This window comes from Chiloscyllium plagiosum, unplaced genomic scaffold (assembly GCF_037043375.1).
Source record: "Chiloscyllium plagiosum isolate Xiang-an unplaced genomic scaffold, Cpla_swu_hap1 HiC_scaffold_22, whole genome shotgun sequence".
In the NCBI taxonomy this organism is placed as follows: domain Eukaryota; kingdom Metazoa; phylum Chordata; class Chondrichthyes; order Orectolobiformes; family Hemiscylliidae; genus Chiloscyllium; species Chiloscyllium plagiosum.
The window spans coordinates 65,638,775-65,660,008 of NW_028270160.1; the positions used below are offsets into that span (position 1 = coordinate 65,638,775).

General features: G+C 43.3%; 2 protein-coding genes across 2 annotated transcripts in view; one reads left to right on the top strand and one right to left on the bottom strand.

The window, feature by feature from the left end:
- slc25a16 (solute carrier family 25 member 16) overlaps window positions 1-3,671 on the top strand; it is an 80,755-nt gene extending 77,084 nt beyond the window's left edge. Inside the window, exons 9-10 of the mRNA XM_043712243.2 lie at window positions 1,877-1,945; window positions 2,672-3,671. Coding sequence (XP_043568178.2) covers window positions 1,877-1,945; window positions 2,672-2,828 — 226 coding nt within the window. The 3' untranslated portion in view covers window positions 2,829-3,671. The remainder of the gene's footprint in view (window positions 1-1,876; window positions 1,946-2,671) is intronic.
- A 10,227-nt stretch (window positions 3,672-13,898) lies between these two features.
- Window positions 13,899-21,234, bottom strand: part of LOC122561372 (inorganic pyrophosphatase-like) — a 46,545-nt gene continuing 39,209 nt past the window's right edge. The window contains exons 10-11 of the mRNA XM_087999147.1: window positions 20,472-20,511; window positions 13,899-14,096 (exon numbers count right to left, since the gene is read on the bottom strand). Of these exons, the coding sequence (XP_087855273.1) occupies window positions 14,065-14,096; window positions 20,472-20,511 (72 nt within the window). The 3' untranslated portion in view covers window positions 13,899-14,064. The remainder of the gene's footprint in view (window positions 14,097-20,471; window positions 20,512-21,234) is intronic.

Below are 21,234 nucleotides of genomic sequence, written 5' to 3' on the forward strand. Positions count from 1 at the left end.
ACTGACCACCATCTCCCCAAGATTGGGACAGCTGATCTGTTTGTAGCAGATTTGTATGATGAGACTATAACAGATCCCCATGATCAGATGGTCATGTATCTCATTGAATTAGTTCATGGCTGATTTGAATGCTAATACCATTAACCCTTCTTTTTGTAAAACATTTAATATCCTTGCCTACAAAAATCTTTTAATCTCAGTTTTAAATATGCAATAACCCTTGTGAGAAAATTTCAAATGCCCACAGGGATACAATCCACAGTATGTGTCTATACATCTAACACTCATACAGCATTCCTAACTGCAGTTTTATATTGCGGTTTTATCCTGCAGTCTCCATGCTCAAAGATAGGCTGTAATCTTGCCCCTCATAAGCCCTTGTGTGAAAAAGTGCTTCCTGACATCACTCCTGAGCAACCTAACTCTAATTGTAAAGTGAAACTCCTGTTGTTCTGGGCTCTCACACCAGAAGAATTTGTTTTGTAATTTTGTAATGTTTTAACTTCATTAAACATCTCAATTAGGTCACTCCTTAAATCTCTTATAAACAAGGAAAACAACTCTAGTTTATAAAACGTAGACAGCTCTATAGCTGTGACATACTTCCATCCCTTTGTATTTTAGCCCTGTTGTGCCTTTCTCATTTATTTTTCATCCCTGTCTCTTTGTTTTCACTGACTTCTGTAATTTGATCCCTACATTTTTCTGCTCATCCACAATTAAGTCTTTCAGATCACCCACAGTTCCTAGCTTCCAACATATTAGAAATATTTCTTTTCCATCTTCCTTGGGCTCGATGTTATTAACTTTGTCCTCTCCCACATTGAACTCCGCCTGCTCTGATTGCATCTGTCAGTTTTCCTTTGCAATTTTCATCTCCTATGCAAATTGCTTGCTGAACCAACAAACTTAACAATATCAGCAAACGCATTATTCTAATTTTTCTCTGACCACTTATAAATATAGTGAAAAGCCATGGCCCAGTACAGGTTTGTCACAGTTAGTACAGACCCATTATCACAACTCTCTCTCACCTATCTCCTAACCAATTCTCTATTCATGCCAATAGTTTGACTTTGATTCCACATTCTCCCATTTCTGTTAAGCTCCTTACGTGGACTTGGGTCAACTGTCTTCTGCCGGTCCATATAAATAATACAAAAGAACCTCAATTATCTGGCATTCGATCATCCAAAAATCAGATTATCTGGCAAGATTGCAAGGTCCCAATACTTGGTTAAACTATATTATCCTGCATTCAGTTATCCGGAATTCGATTAACCAATCAAAATACTCCCTACCTGTGTCCTTCGGGTGATCGAGATAATCACTCCCTTATCGACCAACTTTGTTGTTTTCCCAAAAGCTTTACTCAGTTGGTTAGATATAACTAACTATTCAACCATTACATATCTGGAGTGAATCAGCTCATAGAGTCCACACTGATTCTCTGAAGAGCATGCCACCCAGACTTAACCCCCTATCATATTCCTATAACCAGACATTTCCCATAACCTATGCCTCCTTGAGCAATTTAGCAGGCCAATCCACCTAACATGCACGTCTTTGGACTGTGGAAGGAAACCATAGCACCTGGAGGAAACCTATTCTGACTCCTTGCTGACTGTCTCAACAGTCAATTTTTGCTCAAATCACAGTCACTTAAGGGTGCAATTCTTAAATTAGTAGAGACTGTTTGGCACATTGGCCCAAGTTTGGTCAGTGGGTAGGTTTGGGCATTAAGTGGCCTTGGGTAGTGGGCAAGGCTGAGATGAAAAAGTAAATTTGTGGTGTGCGGATTTTATCGTTGATGTTTTTAAAATTATTGCTTGGAATATATTTTCAGGAAGTCTGTTGAATGTTATTGATGTTGTAGATATCCTCTAGATGTGGCTCGGAGGCGAATGCAGCTAGGCTCCATTCTGACTGAAGCTGATAAATGTGTGTAAGTACAATCTTTATACACCCAAAGATTTTTCTGGTAATGACAGGATTGTGATACGACAGTGTCTCAGCCCCCCTCTCTCCTGCACAATAAAGCAGTTGCCACATATAAATTCAAATCAGTGACTGGAACACTTTAACTACAGTGAAGGATGTGCAATAAAATGAGTGTACTAAAACATTCTGTTTAAATTTGTGTAACCTCACAGACTAGGCAGGCTCCATTACTCACTGATTTGGAAGCTGTGTCAGCAAATGTGTAGAAGTGAATGCAAGACCCTGGAAGTGGTTATTTAAACACATTCTCCTTTTTAGATTAACCTCATGGGGGCTTTATCTGCTTCCCTCTACTTTATAAACTGTGATAATTCAGACAGTGACCCTGTTATTCCTGTGTGCCATTCTACTCACTGATCACTCCCATTAACTGTTGGCTATTATCCAGTGGATATTTTCTCTTTCTCTCTTTCGCTGTCCCTCCTCCCAGTGAAAGGATGCCATGAATCGGGGTCAGACTCTTACCTGGGATCAGCAGACAGAGACCCTGTGATCGGCGCACAATGATATTGGACATTTGTTGGATTAAGACTATTAATGAGCATTGATAAATGCACCGTTTCTTCAGTGGTTGTAACCAGCTGGTTAATTCAACAAGAATACTTAATGAATTCTGACATTGTACTTTCAAGAAGAATAATTTCATGTTTAATCTTTGTTACACCATCAGATCGATGTGCAAAACTCTGAAATATGTCTATAAAGTGCATGGCATACAGAAGGGCCTCTACCGGGGACTCACGCTCAATTACATTCGCTGTATCCCATCTCAAGCAGTGGCATTTACCACTTATGAACTGATGAGACAAGTTCTTCATCTGAACTGAGGGCATTTCAGGATGTTACCAGGACTATCAAATTCATGATTGTGATCTTGTGACTGTCAACCAGAAGAACATTTCCACAGTAGAGACTCTGATGTGAGAACTGCTGGGCACTAAACTGTTATTTATTTAATTGAGTAATTAATTGTGATTAAGATTGAAAGTCAGCATCAGTGTTCTGTGTTTTCAGGTTTGTGAAAATTATTGCCGTCCTATTCCATCCTTGCATTTCACTAGGCTTGGTAATCAATTTCAGCTTCTATACCCCAATTCTGAGAAGAGAGAGATGAGGTTAACATAGAGTCATAGAATCATAGAGATGTACAGCATGGAAACAGACCCTTTGGTCCAACCCGTCCATGCCGACCAGATATCCCAACCTAATCTAGTCCCACCTGCCAGCACCCGGTCCATATCCCTCCAAACCCTTCCTATTCATATACCCATCCAGATGCCTTTAAATATTGCAGTTGTACCAGCCTCCACCACTTCCTCTGGCAGATCATTCCATATTTGCACCACCCTCTGCATGAAAAAGTTGCCCCTTAGGTCTCTTTTATACCTTTCCCCTCACCCTAAACCTATGCCCTCTAGTCCTGAACTCCCCGACCCCAGGGAAAAGACCTTGTCCAATGTACTACAGTTACCATTGTCAGTTTTCCAATACTTTATGTATGAATGTTTTATTCTCAATCTGTTAATATTCCATTACACAAATATAACAAATATGAGGCTTATTTTGCACACTCAATCATATATTTGATGAAAGTTCATTTTTAAATACTGTAAAACTTGTAATCTCCAGCAATTGGATTCCAGTAAAGCTTTGACTTTTTGTAGAGCTGACCTTGAAATTGGTTGTGTTTGGAATATTGTTTCAGTCAATCCTTTTCCTCTGGATGGCAATATTAAACTTCCAGCAATTTGATGGGAATTTTTGCAGAATGTCCAATGGAAAACATTGCATTTGAGCAATAATGACCTCCATTGTCCCTTTATCCAAGTCATTCCACCATCTACCAAAACCTTGAATGCAGGGCTGCACGAGCAGCCATGTCCAGATCTTCATTTGTTAAATCGCTTGGTCTACCTGTTTGGAGGATTAGAATTGCAAGGGACTGGCACAGTTCAGAAACAGACCATCTGGTTATAGGGTGTGATGCTGGAAAGAGCACAGCAGATCATGCAGCATCTGAGGAGCAAGAGAGTTGATGTTTCAGGCTTAACCATTCATCAGGACTGTTGTTTCAGGGCAGAGGAGATGAACAGGAAGTTGCAGTTGGCAGGACTTTCACTGAGGTCTTCGCGGATGGAGGAGGAAAACTTCAAGGTGGCCATCTTTGGAAGTGGCTTCGCAGTGTAGTTTGCAGCAATTAGGAAATAGTGAGCACTGCAGATACTGGAGAAGTCTGAGTCGATGAAGTGTGGTGTGCTGGAAAAAGCATAGCAGGTCGGGCAGAGTCGACAAATTGGGCTTGACTGTTCATCAGGAGTCCTCACTATCTGTTCAACTGGTCCATGCCAGATATATATTGTCCACAAAAAACAGGACAAATCCAAGCCAGCCCATTACCATCCCATCAGTCTAATCCCAATCATCAGGAGAGTGATGGAACATCCACAGTGCTATTAAGCAGCATTTGCTTAGCAAACAACCCGCACGATGGCCACAACAGCCAATCATCTCATGACAATCCCGGCTTTGGTTCAAGCATGGACAAAAGAGCTGAATTCCAGAGATGAGGTGACAGTGACAACCCTTGACAGAGCAGGAGGAGGAAAATTTTCTCTTTACTACCATGAGCACTTCCTTCAGCTTTTCCTCGGAGCACCTGCACCATCTATTCCACATTTTCAGTTTCATGTATTGTTTTCGGTGCAGGCTGTATCAGCTCAGGTCCAGTTTCAGCAATGCTGAGATGAACTTCACATTGGCCCTGGGTTCCTAAAACACCCTGAGGAGCTCACAGCCCACAACCTGAGCTGCCTTATGGGAATGCCCTGTGTGTCCTTCAGCTTGGCATGGAGGTAGGTTTTGAACAGGCTACTGTTGCACATCATCCTTCATCTGCTGTTCTGAAACGCGTTGGCATTTTTCCTGCCAGATGGTGGGTATCCCCAGTGGAGGGCTGTCTATGCAGTCGTTTTCCCACTTCTCATCAGGGATCTAGGGTGAAGGGGCTGAGTGTAGTAGTCCCATGGAATCACAGATTGCAATAACTTACAGAATCTCAGTCCAACTGTTTGTTCTGTGTTTCTGTGAAGTCTGTGAATCACAGTTGTAGGTGATTTCAAACATTTGTTGTGATTTTGGTTACATTTCAACCTGATCTTTTGATTTCCAGTGTGGGCAAGTCAGAGGACTTTGTTGTGGGTTTACCTTTGGTCCTGGCCAAGTAGGTGATTAGAATGTAGAACAGTACCGCAAAGGAGCAGACCCTGCAGCCCACTGTTATGCTGAACATGAAACCAAATTAAACTAATCCCTTCTGTCTGCCCTCGGTTCATATCCCTCCATTCCTTGTATATTCATGTGTTTATCTAAAAGCCCCTTGAACACCCCAATCATATTTGTCTCCATCACTACTCCTGGCAATTCACCTAACTTGTACATCTTTGGACTGTGTGGGGAAACCGGAGCAAACCAATGCAGACACAGGGAGAATGTGCAAGCTTCACACAGACAGTCATCTGAGGCTGGGATTAAACTGGGTCACTGATGCTGTGAGGCAGCAATGCTAACCACTGAGCCACCGGTCACCCCTCAGCCTCCGCAACTCCAGAGAAACCAATTTGAATTTTTTTAGCCTTACCTTATAGTTCATACTCTTAATCCAGGCAGCGTCCTGGTAAACCTCTTCTGCATCCTCCCCAAAGCCTAAATGTTCTTCCTGCAACGTGGCTACCAGAATTGAAAGCAATACTCTTAAGCATGGCCGAACCATAGTCTTATAAAGCTCTAATATGATATCCTGACTCTTGTACTGAATTCCCTGACTAATAAAAACAAGCATGCCATATGCCTTCCTTACCATCCTATCTCCTTGTGTGGCCACTTTCAGGGAGCCATAGACTTGAACCCCATGATCCCTCTGTATATCATTGCTATTAAGAGTCCTGCCATTAACTGTATACTTCCCCTTAACATTGGATCTCCAAACGTGAAACACCTCACACTTACCTGGATTAAACACCACCTGCCATTTCTCTGCCCATATATGCAACTGATCTATATCCTACTGTGTCAATTGAGACAACCTTCTACATTGTCCACAACTCCCCCAATCTTTGTGTCATCTGCAGACTTACTAACCCATCCATCTTTGTTTTCATCCAAGTCATTTTATATAAATCACAAACCATGATGTGGAGGTGGCGCTGTTGGACTGGGGTGGACAAAATAAAATCTCTCAACACCAGGTTATAGTCCAACAGGTTTATTTGGAAGTACTAGCTTTCAGAGCACTGCTCCTTCGCTATGGAGCAGAATCATAAGACACAGAATTTACAGCAAAAGATCACAGTATCATGCATGCAACTGATGATATATTGAACAAACCTAGATTGCTGTTAAGTCTTTTATCTTTTAGAATGGGTTGCAGGTTTCGGTTCAATAGTATGTAAATCCCAGAACTTCTTTCAGATCACATTCTCGAGATAATTTAAGGTTTCATAAAAAAAAGTGACATTTCAGCACAGACAGTGCATTAAAGGTGTGAGGTTTGAGTCCGTCTGTATCCATACCTTGAGTCAGGCTGGTTTTATTTCCAAAGTAGATTAGATTCCCTACAGTATGGAAACAGGCCTTTCGGCCCAACAAGTCCACACCAACCTTCCGAAGAGTAACCCACCCAGACCCATTCCCCTACATTTACCCTTGACTAATTCACCTAACAATATGGGCAATTTAAAGTGGCCAATTCACCTGGCCTGCACATCTTTAGATTGTGGGGGGAAACCAGAGCACCCAGAGGGAACCCACGCAGACACGGAGAATGTGCAAACACCACACGGACAGTCACCTGAGGCAGGAATCAAACCCGGGTCCCTGGTGCTGTGAGGCAGCAGTGCTAACCACTGAGCCATCGTGCCACCCTTGTAGGAATCCTGCGTAGGAATTTATAAAATTGTTGCATGGATTGACTGCAGATTGTGTACTTTTTGAACAAAATAGAATGTATCTGCAATTATAATTCTGCAAATGCAAATTCACCCCATAGATATATATGTGTTAGCGTGAGGGGGAGAGAGAGAGAGTGTGTGTGTTTACGTGTGAGAGTGTATGCACCTCTCGGGGGGGGGGGGGGGGGGTATATATGTGTGCGTATAAGAGGGATCTGCGTGAGTGTGAATACGTAAGAGTGTATAGTGTAGTGGGGTCACCTGTAGTGTGACGTGAACCCAAGTCCTGGTTGAGGCCATCCTCACGGGTACTGAACTTGGCTATCAGCCTCTGCTTGGCCACTCTGCTGTTCTGTATCCTGAAGTCCAGTAGAGGTCACAGTATGGATCCCTGTGGAACACCACTAATTATGAACCTCCTGTCAGAAAAACGCTCTTCCATCACTACCCTCTTTCTTCTATGGGCAAGCCAATTTTGAATCCAAACAGCCAAGTCACTGTGGATCCCATGCATTTTAATCTCGTTGAGCCTACTGTGAGGGATCTTGTTAAAAGCCTTACTAAAATCCATGCAGACAACATCCACTGCTCTACCCTCCTCAATTGCCTTCATCATCTCCTTGAAAAATTCAATTAAGTTAGTAAGACATGACCTGCTCCACGAAAAGCCTGACTGTCGCTATAATTAGGCTATGCTTTTCCAAATGCACGTAAATTCCACCCCTAAGAATCCTTTTGAATAGCTTCCCAACCACTAATGTGAGACTCAGCAGTCTATGGTTTCCTGGATCATCCCTCTTTTTCTTTTTGAATAGAGGAACAACATTAGCTACTTGGTAGTCCTCAGGGACCTCTTCACTGGCTAGAGAGGATACAAAGATCTTGGTCAAGTCCACAGCAAATTCATCTCTTGCCTCTCTCATCAGGCCCTGGGGACCTTATTCACCTTCATGTTCTCCAACACCACTTCTTTCTTGATCTCAAAATGTCCTAGCATGTTAGCATACCCCACACTAATCTTAGTATCATCTATATCCTAGTGGGTGAATATGGCAAATACTTATTTAGAATCTCGCCATATTCTCTGCCTTTATCCTTGAGTGGTTCTACCCTCTCCCAAGTTTATCTGCTTGCTTTTAAGATATGTATAAAATGCCTTGGGATTCTCTTTATGCCAAGGACATTTCATGGCCTCTCCTTGCTCTCCTAATTTCCTGCTTGAGCTCTTTCCTGCTTTCTTTATATCCCTTCAGAGAAAGCACAGAGTACCCACCAATGCCTTTGAGGGAGAGAGATGCCTTTATTCCAATTCCATTTAGATTTAGCTTCCTAACCTTCTCCCTAACAGTTAAAGGTTTGCATTACCCTTAGAATTTTGCCTGTAAACTGATCAATTGGAAAACATGGGTGACTTACTGGTGATGGTTAACAAATGTGGAAAAAAATTCCATGGATGATTTGGGGAGGGAAAAAATGTCCAGGTGCAACACACTTGAGATTTTGCTATTTCAAGTTGCAGAAGCTTTGATTTAGTAGTGATCTGGATGGTGAGTGAAAGAAACCACATAGAGTTGTACAGCACAGAAACAGACCCTTGCCATAAATACAAGGCAACAGGTGCAGCTTGGCAAGTGTTTGGTTTTATGTTCTGCTCCAGAGAAAATCAAACAGCCTTGAAATGAGCAGCTTTTCTGTTTTCAGATGGAATTTTGGTGCAGAAGGTAGTTTGGAGTAGGCTGTTGCAAACTGATAAATATTTGCAATTGAAACTTTTTGAAGACCGTCCAGTTTCATTAATCAATAATTCTCTGGTGTGTTGATCCTGGTGTGCTCCACACAAATCAGAATTCAGGCTTAAAGACTCATGATTAATTATTTAAACATCTAACTTGGCATCCCGACAGGGATTTCTTGGAACATGAATCCTGGAAATGAAAACATTTAACCCCCCCCCCCCCCCCCCCGTACTATCACTAAAATGTGTCCCTACCGCTGCCCCCAGCTTGCCATTAATTGCTGAATCATGCCCAAGGAATCTCAGCTAGGTTGCAGTAATTGAAAATGCAGAGTGATTAATTAGGTTGGTAAGGACTATAATTTAGTTGTGATACCGGGACGGCACAGCGGTTAGCACTGCTGCCTCACAGCACCAGGGTCCCACGTTCGATTCCAGCCTCGGGCGACTGTGTGGAGGTTGCACATTCTCCGTGTCTGCGTGGGTTTCCTCTGGGTGCTCTGGTTTCCTCCCACAGTCCAAAGATGTGCAGGTCAAGTGAATTGGCCATACTAAATTACCTGTAGTGTTAGGTGCATTAGTCAGAGGGAAATGGGTCTGGGTGGGTTACTCTTCAGAGGATCAATGTGGACTTGTTGGGCCGAAGGGCCTGTTTCCACACTGTAGGGAATCTCATATAATCATCTGGCTCTGAAAAGGAGAATTAGAAGCTTAATATTCCAGAGTGCAAGATACCCAGTAAACATGGGAAGGTAAGGCATCTTAACTCAGAAAATCACAAGACAGGATCAGTGAGGTGCAGATGTTGGTAAACAGGACCCCATCTTCAGTAGTTGTAGGGAAGTTCAGGGTATAAATCAGAAAATTGGACGCACGTTTAGTAAGAGTATTACAGCAATTGTAGGGGACTTTAACCTTAAATAGACTAGGTAAACCAAATTTGCAGTAACAGTTCATGGAATGTACAATATTTTTCTAGATAAGTTTACTAAGGAAGCAACTAGGGAAAGGATATTTTGGAGCTAATATGTGCAATGAAGAGAGGTTAATTAATAACCTTTAATTAATAATGTTTACTACTATTACACTTCTTATGACAGCATTTAATATAAAATTTGACAGCTTATGTCTGATACTAAATCTCAAAACAAAAAGCAAAGGGGTGAGATTGCAAAGTTTGTTTGAAAAACATGATGAGTTATGATGCAATTGGATTAGATTAGATTACTTAGTGTGGAAACAGGCCCTTCGGCCCAACAAGTCCACACCACCCCGCCGAAGCGCAACCCACCCATTCCCCTACATTTACCCCTTACCTAACACTAGGGGCAATTTAGCATGGCCGATTCACCTGACCTGCACATCCTTGGACTGTGGGAGGAAACCGGAGCACCCGGAGGAAACTCACGCAGACACGGGGAGAACGTGCAAACTCCACACAGTCAGTTGCCTGAGGCGGGAATTGAACCCAGGTCTCTGGCACTGTGAGGCAGCAGTGCTAACCACTGTGCCACCGTGCCGCCCACAAATTCTGATGAAAGATCATTGCCCAAAACATTAACTGTCTCACTCTCTCTCCATGATACTGTCAGACCTGCTAAGCATTTCGCTTTTACTAAAATGAGATTTGTTGAGGAATGACTTGCATTGTAACCGAAAACAAAATTCCGACAGCAGCCAAACCCAGCATCCCAATGTGGCTAACAGGAATTAAAGATGATATTCCAAAATATAGCCAAAACATATGTGGCATTTCATAAGAAATTGATAAGGAAACCATCTGGAGATGTAAAACAGATGAAGGGGAGGCAATGGCCTAGTGGAATTATTGCTAGACTGTTAATCCAGAAACTCAGCTAATGGTCTGGGGACCCAGGTTCAGATTCTGCCATGTCAGATGGTGGGATTTGAATTTTTTTCAAAAATCCAGAATTAAGAATCTACTGATGACTATGAAACCATTGTCAATTATTGGAAAAATTCACCTGGTGCAGTAATGTTCTTCAGGGAAGGCAATCTGCCATCCCTAGCCCACATGTATGAGGGTTGTATTTGCATAGGATGCTTTTCAGAAGATTGGTGTGGACTTAAGCTGAAAGGGCTCTTTCCACACTGCAGGGATTCTATGATTTTGCGACTCCAGACCAACCACAATGTGGTTGACTCTCAACTGTCCTCTGAAATGCTCTAGCGTATCAATCGCTACAAAGTCTCAATGAAGAAATGAAACCAAACACACTGCCCAGCATTGACCCAGGCAAAAGACAACAGCAGAAACAGCTCAGTTGACCCTGCAAAGTCCTCCTTACTAACATCCGGGGCGAATGCCAGAATTGGGAGTGCTTCCTCACAGACTAGTCAAGCAACAGTCTGACAGTCTTATTTATTGGAATCATACCTTACAATGTTCCAGACACTACCATTGCCATCCCTGGGTATATCCTACCCCACGGCAGGACAGACCGAGCAGAAGTGGCTATACAGTGGTATACAGTCAGGAGGAAGCTGTCCTAAGAGTTCTCAACATTGACTCCTCATACCATGAAGTCTCATGTTTCAGGTTAAACATGGGCAAGGAAACCTCTTGCTGGTTGCCTCGTACTATCCTCCTCAGGCTGATAATTAGTAGTCCTCATACCGAACATTTGGAGGAGGCACCAAGGGTGGCAAGGACGCAAGGTATGCTTTGGCTTAGGATTTCAAGGTCCACCATAGAGTGTGGCTTGGTAGCAGAACTACATTGAGCTGATTGGATTCTAAAGGACGCAGCTGCTGGACTGAGTCTGTGGCAGGTGGTGACAGAACCAACAAGAGGGAAAAACATAACTGACCTCCAAGTGGGCGGCACGGTGGCACAGTGGTTAGCACTGTTGCCTCACAGCGCCAGAGACCCAGGTTCAATTCCCGCCTCAGACAACTGACTGTGTGGAGTTTGCACGTTCTCCCAGTGTCTGCATGGGTTTCCTCCGGGTGCTCCGGTTTCCTCCCACAGTCCAAAGATGTGCAGGTTAGGTGAATTGGCCATGCTAAATTGCTCATAGTGTTAGGTAAGGGGTAAATGTAGGGATATGGGTGGGTTGGGCTTCGGCCGGTCGGTGTGGACTTGTTGGGCCGAAGGGCCTGTTTCCACATTGTAATGTAATGTAATCTAATCTAATTACCAATCTGCCATGCGGAGATGCACTGTCCGTGACAATATTGATAAGAGTGATCGCCACACAGTTCTTGTGGAGATGAAGTCCTGCCTTCTCATTCAGAATACCCTCCACTGTGGGGAAATCTAATCTGAACAGAGTGTGGAAACAGGCCCTTCGGCCCAACAAGTCCACACTGACCCTCCGAGTAATCCACCCAGACATTTTCCTCTGACTTGCATCTATCACTATGGGCAAATTAGCATGGCCAGTCCACCTGACCTGCACATCTTTGGATTGTGGGAGGAAACCGGAACACCCAGAGGAAACCCATACAAACATGGAGAGAATGTGCAAACTCCACACAGTCACCCAAGGCTGGAATCGAAGCTGGGTCCCTGGTGCTGTGAGGCAGCAGTGCTAAGCACTGAGCCACTGTGCCATCCTGTTTTGTGTGACATTATCACTGTACTAAATGGGTCAGGTTTCAAACAGATCTTGCAAGGCAAGACAACATCCACAGGTGCTCAACAACAGCAGAATCATACTCAAATACAATCTGCAACCTCACGGCTTGGCATATCCCCCACTCAACCATTACCATCAAGCCAGGGGATCAATCCTAGTTCAACGAAGAGTGCAGAAGAGCATGCCAGGAGCAGCACCATGCATCGCTCAAAAATGAGGTGCCAACCTGGTGAAGCTACCAAACAGGACTACTTGCATGCAAAACAACATAAGCAGCAAGTGATATACACAACTAAGCAATCCCCATGACCAATGGATCAGATCTACGCTCTGCAGTCCTGCCACATCCAGTCATCAAAGGCGGTGTACATTTAAACAATTCACCAGAGGAGGCTGCTCCACAAATATCCCCATCCTCACAAATCCAAAAGGTGAGGCTGAAGGATTCACAGCCATCTTCAGTTGCAAGTGCCAAGTGGATGATCCATCTTGTCTTCTTCCAGATGTCCCCAGCATTACAGATACTAGTCTTCAGCCAATTCAATTCACTCTGTCATATTAAGAAATGGTTGGAGGCACTGGATACTAAGGCAATATTCCTGACAATATTCTGGCTTTAGTACTGGAGACTTGCGCTCCAAAACTTGCTGCTCCCCTAACAAAGCTGTTTCAGTACAACTACAACATTTGCATCTACCCAACAATGTGGAAAATTGCCCAAGTATGTCCTGTAAATAAAAAGCACAACAAATTCAGTCATGCAATTACCACCTGATCAATCTATCCTTGATCAAAGTGATGAAAGATGTCATCAATAGGGCTATCCAACAGCACTTGCTCAGCAATAACCTGCTCAGTGATGCCCAGTTTGGGTTCTGTCAGGGTCACTCAGGTCCTGACCTCATTACAGCCCTGGTTCAAACATGGACAAAAGAGCAGAATTCTAGAGGTGCCAGCCCTTGATATCAAGGAGCCCCAGCAAAACTGGAATTAATGGGTAGAGGGAAAAATCTCCAAGATCACCTCTCAGGCGCTCGCCATCCTGACTTGGAAATATATTGCCATTTCTTCACGGTTGCAATGTCAAAATCCTGGGGCTCCCTAACAATATTGTAGGGTGGCACAGTGGTTCACATTGCTACCTCACAGCACCAGGGACCTGGGTTCAAAATCAGCCCTGGGTGACTGTCCTATGGAGTTTGCACATTCTCTTGTCTGTGTGGGTTTCCTCCAACAGTTCAAAGATGCACAGGTTCAGTGGATTGGCCATGGTAAATGACCCTGCAGTACCCAGACATATGTAGGCTAGGTGGATTAGCCAAGGTGAATGCAGGTTTACGGGAATAGAGTTGGAGTCTGAGTCTGGGTGGGATGCTCTTCAGAGCGTCAGTTTGGAACTAATGGGCCGAAAGTTATCTTTCCACACTGTTGGAATTCTATGAGTGATTCTTGAGGGCACCTCCCTCAATGACTACAGTCATTTAAGAGGAGGGCTCGCCATCAAGAACAAAATGGTTTGACCTCACCAGTGGCGCTCATATCCCACGAACAGGTAAAAACCAAACATCCAGCTGTTTCTGAGCCTGGGCTGTAGCAAAATGAACAAAGGACCAGTAGATTAAGAGAGGTTTTATTGAATTAACACTTCCTTATTTGGAGTAGAAGGTACACTGATCATGGATATTTATGATACACTCAAATTTATCTCTTCATACCAATTACAAATTCTATAACAAGTCGCACAGATTACTACAGACATCATTAAACTCTTCTCAATGATTCAATTTTTCTTGCTATACCACCACTTGTCCACTACAGAGAAAAAGAAAACCAGTATTATAAAAGAACACAATTAAGGACATTCCACTTAAATACAACCACATTTCAGCATGATTGGATCAAATTCAGAGTCATGACAGCATGGAAAACCCATCTTCACCCCATCAAGTCTATGCTGGCTTTCTGTAGAGCAATCAGTGCCATTTTCTGCACCATATTTCCATAGTTCTGCATGCTAAGAGAAGGTGGAGGAGGCAGAGGTTGTTGGAGGAAACTGATTAATGCTGAATTTGAATGTAGCTAACATGGAGCAACCACCATTCTGTGGGTCAAGAATTCCAAGGATTTATAACCACTTAAATAAAGTAGTTTCCTGCGTCAGTACTAAATGGTCAAGCCCCTGACATCATCTTCTGGACTCAAGAAGGAGAATTAAATTCTTCAGTGCTTATTCTAGTTAAATCCTCACAAAATACATTCCTGAATGAGATCATCTCTCATTCTCTCAATTACTGTTAAGAAATGTTAACCTACTCAATCCCAGAATCAATCTAGTGATTGTTACACTAAATCTCAGGAAACACATATTAGAATTCTGAAGAAGGGTCACCAAACTTGAAATGTTAACTGTTTCTTTCGCCATAGATACTGCCAGACCTGGTGAGGTTCTCCACCAATTTTTGTTCTGGTTTCTGAAGTACATCTTTCTTAGGGTTCAGAGATCAGAAATCTAGCGGTGACCAGCAATGTCCTGGACAAATGCTGCAAGCCTTCCACACTTGCATTTCAACCCTTTTACAAAAAAAGGTCCATGCATCATTTGACTTCCTAACAGCTTTCCGTATTTGCCTATTTACCTGTGTTTCATGTGCAAATCACTGATACTGACATTTGTAAATTTACCTTTTAAAATCATATTTATCTATTATTCTCACCAAAATGAATTATCTCATATTTCCCCACATTAATTGGAGGTGTAGTGGACAGCGAAGAAGGTCACCTCAGATTACAACGGGATCTTGACCAGATGGGCCAATAGGCTGAGAGGTGGCAGATGGAGATTAATTTAGATAAATGCGAGGTGCTGCATTTTGGGAAAGCAAATCTTAGCAAGACTTATACAGGGAGTGCAGGTTCTTAGCTCCTTGAAAGTGAAGTTGCAGGTAGATAGGATAGTGAAAACAGCGTTTGGTATGCTTTCCCTTATTGGTCAGAATATTGAGTACAGGAGTTGGGAGGTCATGTTGTGGTTGTACAGGACATTGATTAGATTACTTAGTGTGGAAACAGGCCCTTCGGCCCAACAAGTCCACACCGACCCACCAAAGTATTCCCCTACATTTACCTCTTCAACTAACACTACGGGCAATTTAGCATGGCCAATTCACCTAACCTGCACATTTTTGGATTGTGGGAGGAAACCGGAGCACCCGGAGGAAACCCGCGCAGACACGGGGAGAATGTGCAAACTCCACACAGAGTTGCCAGAGATGGGATGTGAACCCAGGTCTCTGGTGCTGTGAGGCAGCAGTATTAACCACTGTGCCACCATGCCGCCCCATTGGTTAGGCCACTGTTGGAATATTGCATGCAATTCTAATATTGCATGCAATTCTGGTCTCCTTCCCATCGGGAAGATGTTGTCAAACTTGAAAGGGTTCAAAAAAGATTTACAAGGATGTTGTCAGAGTTGAAGGATTTGAGCTATAGGGAGAGGCTGAACAGGCTGGGGCTGTTTTCCCTGGAGCATCGGAGGCTGAGGGGTGATCTTATCACGGTTTACAAAATCATGAGGGGCATGGATAGGATAAATAGACAAAGTATTTTCCCTGGGGTGGGGGAGATCAGAACTAGAGGGCATAGGTTTAGGGTGAGAGAGGGAAAATATATAAAAGAGACCTCAGAAGCAACTTTTTCACAGAGGGTGGTAAGTATGGAATGAGCTGCCAGAGGAAGTGGTGGAGGCTGGTACAATTGCAACGTTTAAAAGGCATTTTGATGGGTATATGAATAGGAAGGGTTGAGAGAGATATGGGCTGGGTGCTAGCAGGTGGAACTAGATTGGGTTGGGATATCTGGTCGGCACGGACGGGTTGGACCAAAGGGTCTGTTTCCGTGCTATACATCTCTATGACTGTGACTCTATTACATCCCATACTCTTTTCCACCTAAATATGTGGACAGTTCACAGAGATGTGTAAGAGCAATAATTGGGTAATTATAATAGGGGATTTCAACTTTCCCAACGTAAATCGGGATAGGAGATAGTGAGGACTGCAGATGCTAGAAAATCAGAGTCAATAATTGTGGTGATGGAAAAACACAGCAGGTCAAGCAGCATCCAAAGAGAGTAGACTCTCATGCTCCTCGGATAAATTGGGATTGTCTACTGTTAAAAAGAGTTGAGGGTGAATTTCTTGAAATGTATCCAGGGGAGGTTTTTTGTATCAATACCTAGAATGCCCAACAAGGGACAGCGCAGTGCTGGATCTGGGGAAAGAAGCTGGACAAGAGTTCGATGTGGCAGTGGGAGAACATTTAGGCAATAACCACCACAACATGGTATGGTACAAATTTATTCTGGACAGAGAAAAGGATGGATTACAAAAGACAGCTTTGGACTGGAGGCAGGCAGATATTTATTAAAACAAAACAGGATCTGGCCACAATAGACTGGGAATGATTCCTCGTGGGTAAGTCTACAGCAGAGCAAGGGGAGGCATTCAAAATGTAGATGGAGAGAATACAGGTTCAACATGTACCCTTTAGAGGCAAACACAGGACCAATAAGTTCAGAGAACCCGGGAAGTCTAGGATAATTCAGGGCTAGATGAGAATAGTAGGGCTTTTAGCAAGTCCAAAGGAAGCAATTCAGCTACGGTCCTGGACAAAATACAGGAAGTGCAGGAGGGAACTTAAAGCAATCAGAAGAGCAAAAAGGAGGCATGTAAAAGGACTTGTGAACAGGATTAGGGAGAATCCCAAGATATTTTTATAAATACACTAGAGGGAAGAGGTTAACCAGGGAAAGTGTAAAGTCCATTAGTAACCTGGGGGCAACCTGTGTGCAAAGCCATAGGATGTTTGAAGGATGTTGAATAAATAATTCTCTTCAGTCGTCACTCTGGAAAGGGAGAGCGTAGGTATTGATTCAGGAAAAAGGACTGTGACAAACCTGCAGTTTGACAGAGGAAATGGGGAGGTGATGAGGCCCCGTTGGGCTTGGAAACAGTTATTGAAGTGTTCGGCCATTAGTTGAGTTTGGTTGATGTGGGTGTCCTGGAGATGCTCTCTGAAGCGCTCTGCAAGTAGATGTCCTGTGTCTCAGTGTAGAGGAGACTGCATCAGGAGCAATGGATACAGTAAATCACGTGTGGAAGTGCAGGTGAAACTTTGATGGATGTGGAAGGCTCCTTTGGGGCCTTGGACATAGGTGAGGGGGAGGTGTGGGTGCAGGTTTTGCAATTCCTGCGGTGGCAGGGGAAAGTTCCAGAAGGAGAGGGTGGATTGGTGGGGGAGGTGGACCTGATGAGGGAGTCGGAGGGAACGATCTTTATGGAAAATGGATAGGGGCAAGGAGGGGAATATATCTCTGGTGGCAGAGTCCCTTTGTACGTGGTGGAAATGGCGGAAGATAATGCGACGTATATGGAGGTTGGTGGGATGGAAGGTGAGGAGCTGTGGGGGGAGGGAGTTCTGTCCTTGTTTTAGTTGGAGGGGAGGGGTCAAGGGCGGAGGTTGCGGGACATGGGTGAGATGCATGGAAGGGCATCAACCACCACATGGGAGGGGAAATTACAGTCTTTAAAGGAGGCGGCCATCTGGTGTGTTCTGTGGTGGAACTGGTTCTCCTGGGAGCAGATGCAGTGGAGGCAGAGGAATTGGGAAAAGGGGATGGCATTTTTACAGAAGGCAGGGTGGGAGGTGTAGTCCAGGTAGCTGTGGGTGTTGGTGGGTTTGTAGAAGATGTCATTGTTGAGTCGGTCACCAATGATGGAGATGTAGAGGTCCAAGAAGGGGAGGGAGGTGTCTGAGGTGATCCAGGTGAGCTTAAGGTCGGGTTGGAATGTGTTGGTGAAGTTGATGAACTTTTCAATCTCATGGGAACACGGGGTGGCGCCGATACAGTCATCAATGTAGCAGAGGAAGAGGTGGAGAATAGTGCTGGTGTAACTGCGGAAGATGGACTGTTCCATGTAACTAACAAAGAGACAGGCATAGCTGGGGCCCATGCGGGGCCCTCTTTGTCAGAGGGAGGTCTGTCTAACAAATTTGTGAGAATGTTTTGAAAATGTGATCAAGTTTGGATGAGGAAAGTTCAGTTAATGTAGTTTATATGAATTTTAGCAAACATTTTGACAAGGTCCCACATGAGAGACTGGTAAGACGGCTAAAGCACATGGAATTCAGGGAAACGTGGTGAGATGAATCAGAAACTGGTAGAACACTGTTTGAGTGACTGGAGGCTGGTTTCCAGCGTTGTACCACGAGGATTAGTATTGGAACCCCGTGTTGTTTGTTATATACAGAAATGATATAGATGAAAATGTGGGGGGAATGTTAAGTAAATTTGCAGAAAACACCAAAATTGTTAGAGTGGTTAATAGTGAAGATAATGGTTGTAGGTTAGAGGAAGATATAAATGGGTTGGTCAGACCGGCGGCTAATGGTGTTTAACCCTGATAAGTGCAAGGTGATGCACTTTGCAAGAAGGGACAAGATAAGGGAGTATTTAATGAATGGCAGGACACTGGGTAGCTTAGAAGAATAGAGGGATCTTCGGGTGAAGTCAGCAGAGGATGTGAATAGGATAGTTAGAAAGGCATATGGGACACTTGCTTTAATCCATCATGGCATAGAGTATAAGAGCAAGGAAATAATGTTGGAGTTGTACACAACTTTGGTCAGCTTACAACTAGAGTATTGTGTGCAGTTCTGGTCACCTCACTACAGGGTGGGATAGTACTGGAGGGGGTACAGAGGAAATTCACCAGGATGGAGAAACAGGCTTGATTGTTTACAGCAAAGACTGATTGAGGTGTATAAGATTATGAAGGATACAAAGTGAAAAGAGAGCAGCATGATAAGGGGCAGGAGATTCAGAGGGGATTTGGGGAAAAAATCTTTTTACTCAGTGGTGGTGGGAATCTAAAATGCATTGTCTGTGGAGGCTGGAGGGCTTTTCTGCACTGTATGAATCTATGAATATGAAAATCTAACATTAGCAGAAAATCTGGGTACATTACAGTTACTTGCTTCTCCTTAGTCATTAGGTAAATTATAAATAGTTGAGAACCTAGCATTGATCTGAGGGCACCACAAACATCCTGAATGTGAAATTGATCGATTTGTTCCTACTCCTTTTTCTTTGGTTAAGGAATATGCTGTCCACCCTAACATATTAACCCAATCCATCTTCTGCAATAAATCTGCATAGTAGCACCTTATTGAGGCATTTTGAACATTCCAATATATCACACTGACTTGTTCAACTATATCTACCCCACTACATCCTCAAATTTTGTCAATCAACTTGTCAATATTTTTATTTAACATCATGTTGACTTTGTCTAATCAATCATTTTATAAATGCCATTACCCCCAACTTAGTAATGGATTCCAGTATTTTCCCTTTCAAAACATTTCAAATTCTAGCCTTTGATTCTAATCAGTTTCTCTGCACTAGAATCTAGAGACAGTGAGCAATGAAGAGAGGGACATAAAGAGTGAGTGAACTCAAGAAAAATAGCAAATAGACACATTTGCCCTGTCCCAAAGTGAACACAACCTGGTGATAATCTGTCTAGCTGGACAAAGACTAAGAGCCAAAATGGCTTCCAGAAAGTGATTCATTCATCGATAAGATGTGGAGGTGCTGGTGTTGCACTGAGTTGGACAAAGTTAAAAATCACACGACACCAGGTTATAGTCCAACAGATTTATTTGGAAGCACTAGCTTTAGACCTTTTTGCTCGTGAAGGAGCAGTGCTCTAAAAGCTAGTACTTCCCAAATAACTCTGTTGGACTATAACCTGGTGTTGTGATTTTTAACTTCATCAGATAAGAGGGAGAGAGACTTGGGAAAATTACACATCAGTTCTCAGTTTGAGAGAGATCACAAGGGTTTGGGATATTCTAGAAATCTAATGGCTCAGAAAGAATGATATTGCAATGGGGAAAAAGATGTTTTCACAGACACAGGTCCAAGGCATATCTGACGTACAAGTGATATGGTTATTCTCATCTCAGTTCAAGAACTAAAGCAGCAAAGTATGAATAATAGAAAATAGTGCAATAGGTGTTGACCAGCGTAGTAATCCTGCACCAAATTCCATGACGAATTTGCCAAGCACTGTGTAATAACATGCACTCTATGGAGGTGTAAATACAAATTAGGAAATGTCTTACCATCCACTGGGACTGAATCACCTGCTCCATATGCTGGTACCTGGAAAAATAGTGTTTAGGAATGTTTAATGCGAGTCATATAACTAATAATAGCATGACCAAAGGAGGCCATTTGATCCATCATGCTTGTTCTGACTCTGATGGTGCTGTCTAATGAGTCTCATTATCCTGTTCCTACTCCATAGACGATAAGAAATAAGAGGCCATTTGGCCCCTTGAGCCAGATCCACCATGGCTTCATGACTGATTCGACATTCCTCATGTCCACTTTCCTGCCCTTTTCCTTCGATTGCCTGACTAAGAACCTCTCTTAGCCTGAAGTCTCAGTCCATTAAACATTTAGAAGAAATTCCTCCTCATCTCAGTTTTGAATTGGCACCTCTTTATTCTGAGACTACGTCATCTTGGTCCCAAACTCTCCCATGTGGGGAACATCCTCTTAACATTTACCCTGTCAAGCCCCTTAGAACTATGTCTAAATGAGATCACCTTTCATTCTTCTAAACTACAGGGAGTTCAATTCCAAACTATTTTGCCTTTGCTTATAAGACAACCCGAAACGTCGATTTTACTGCTCCTCGGATGCTGCCTGAACTGCTGTGCTCCTCCAGCACCACTAATCCAGAATCTGGTTTCCAGCATCTGCAGTCATTGTTTTTACCTTATAAGACAACCCCTTCAGTCCAGGGATCATCCTGATGAACTCTGAACTGTAATAGAGTTATAGAGATGTACAGTATGGAAACAGACCCTTCGGTCCAAC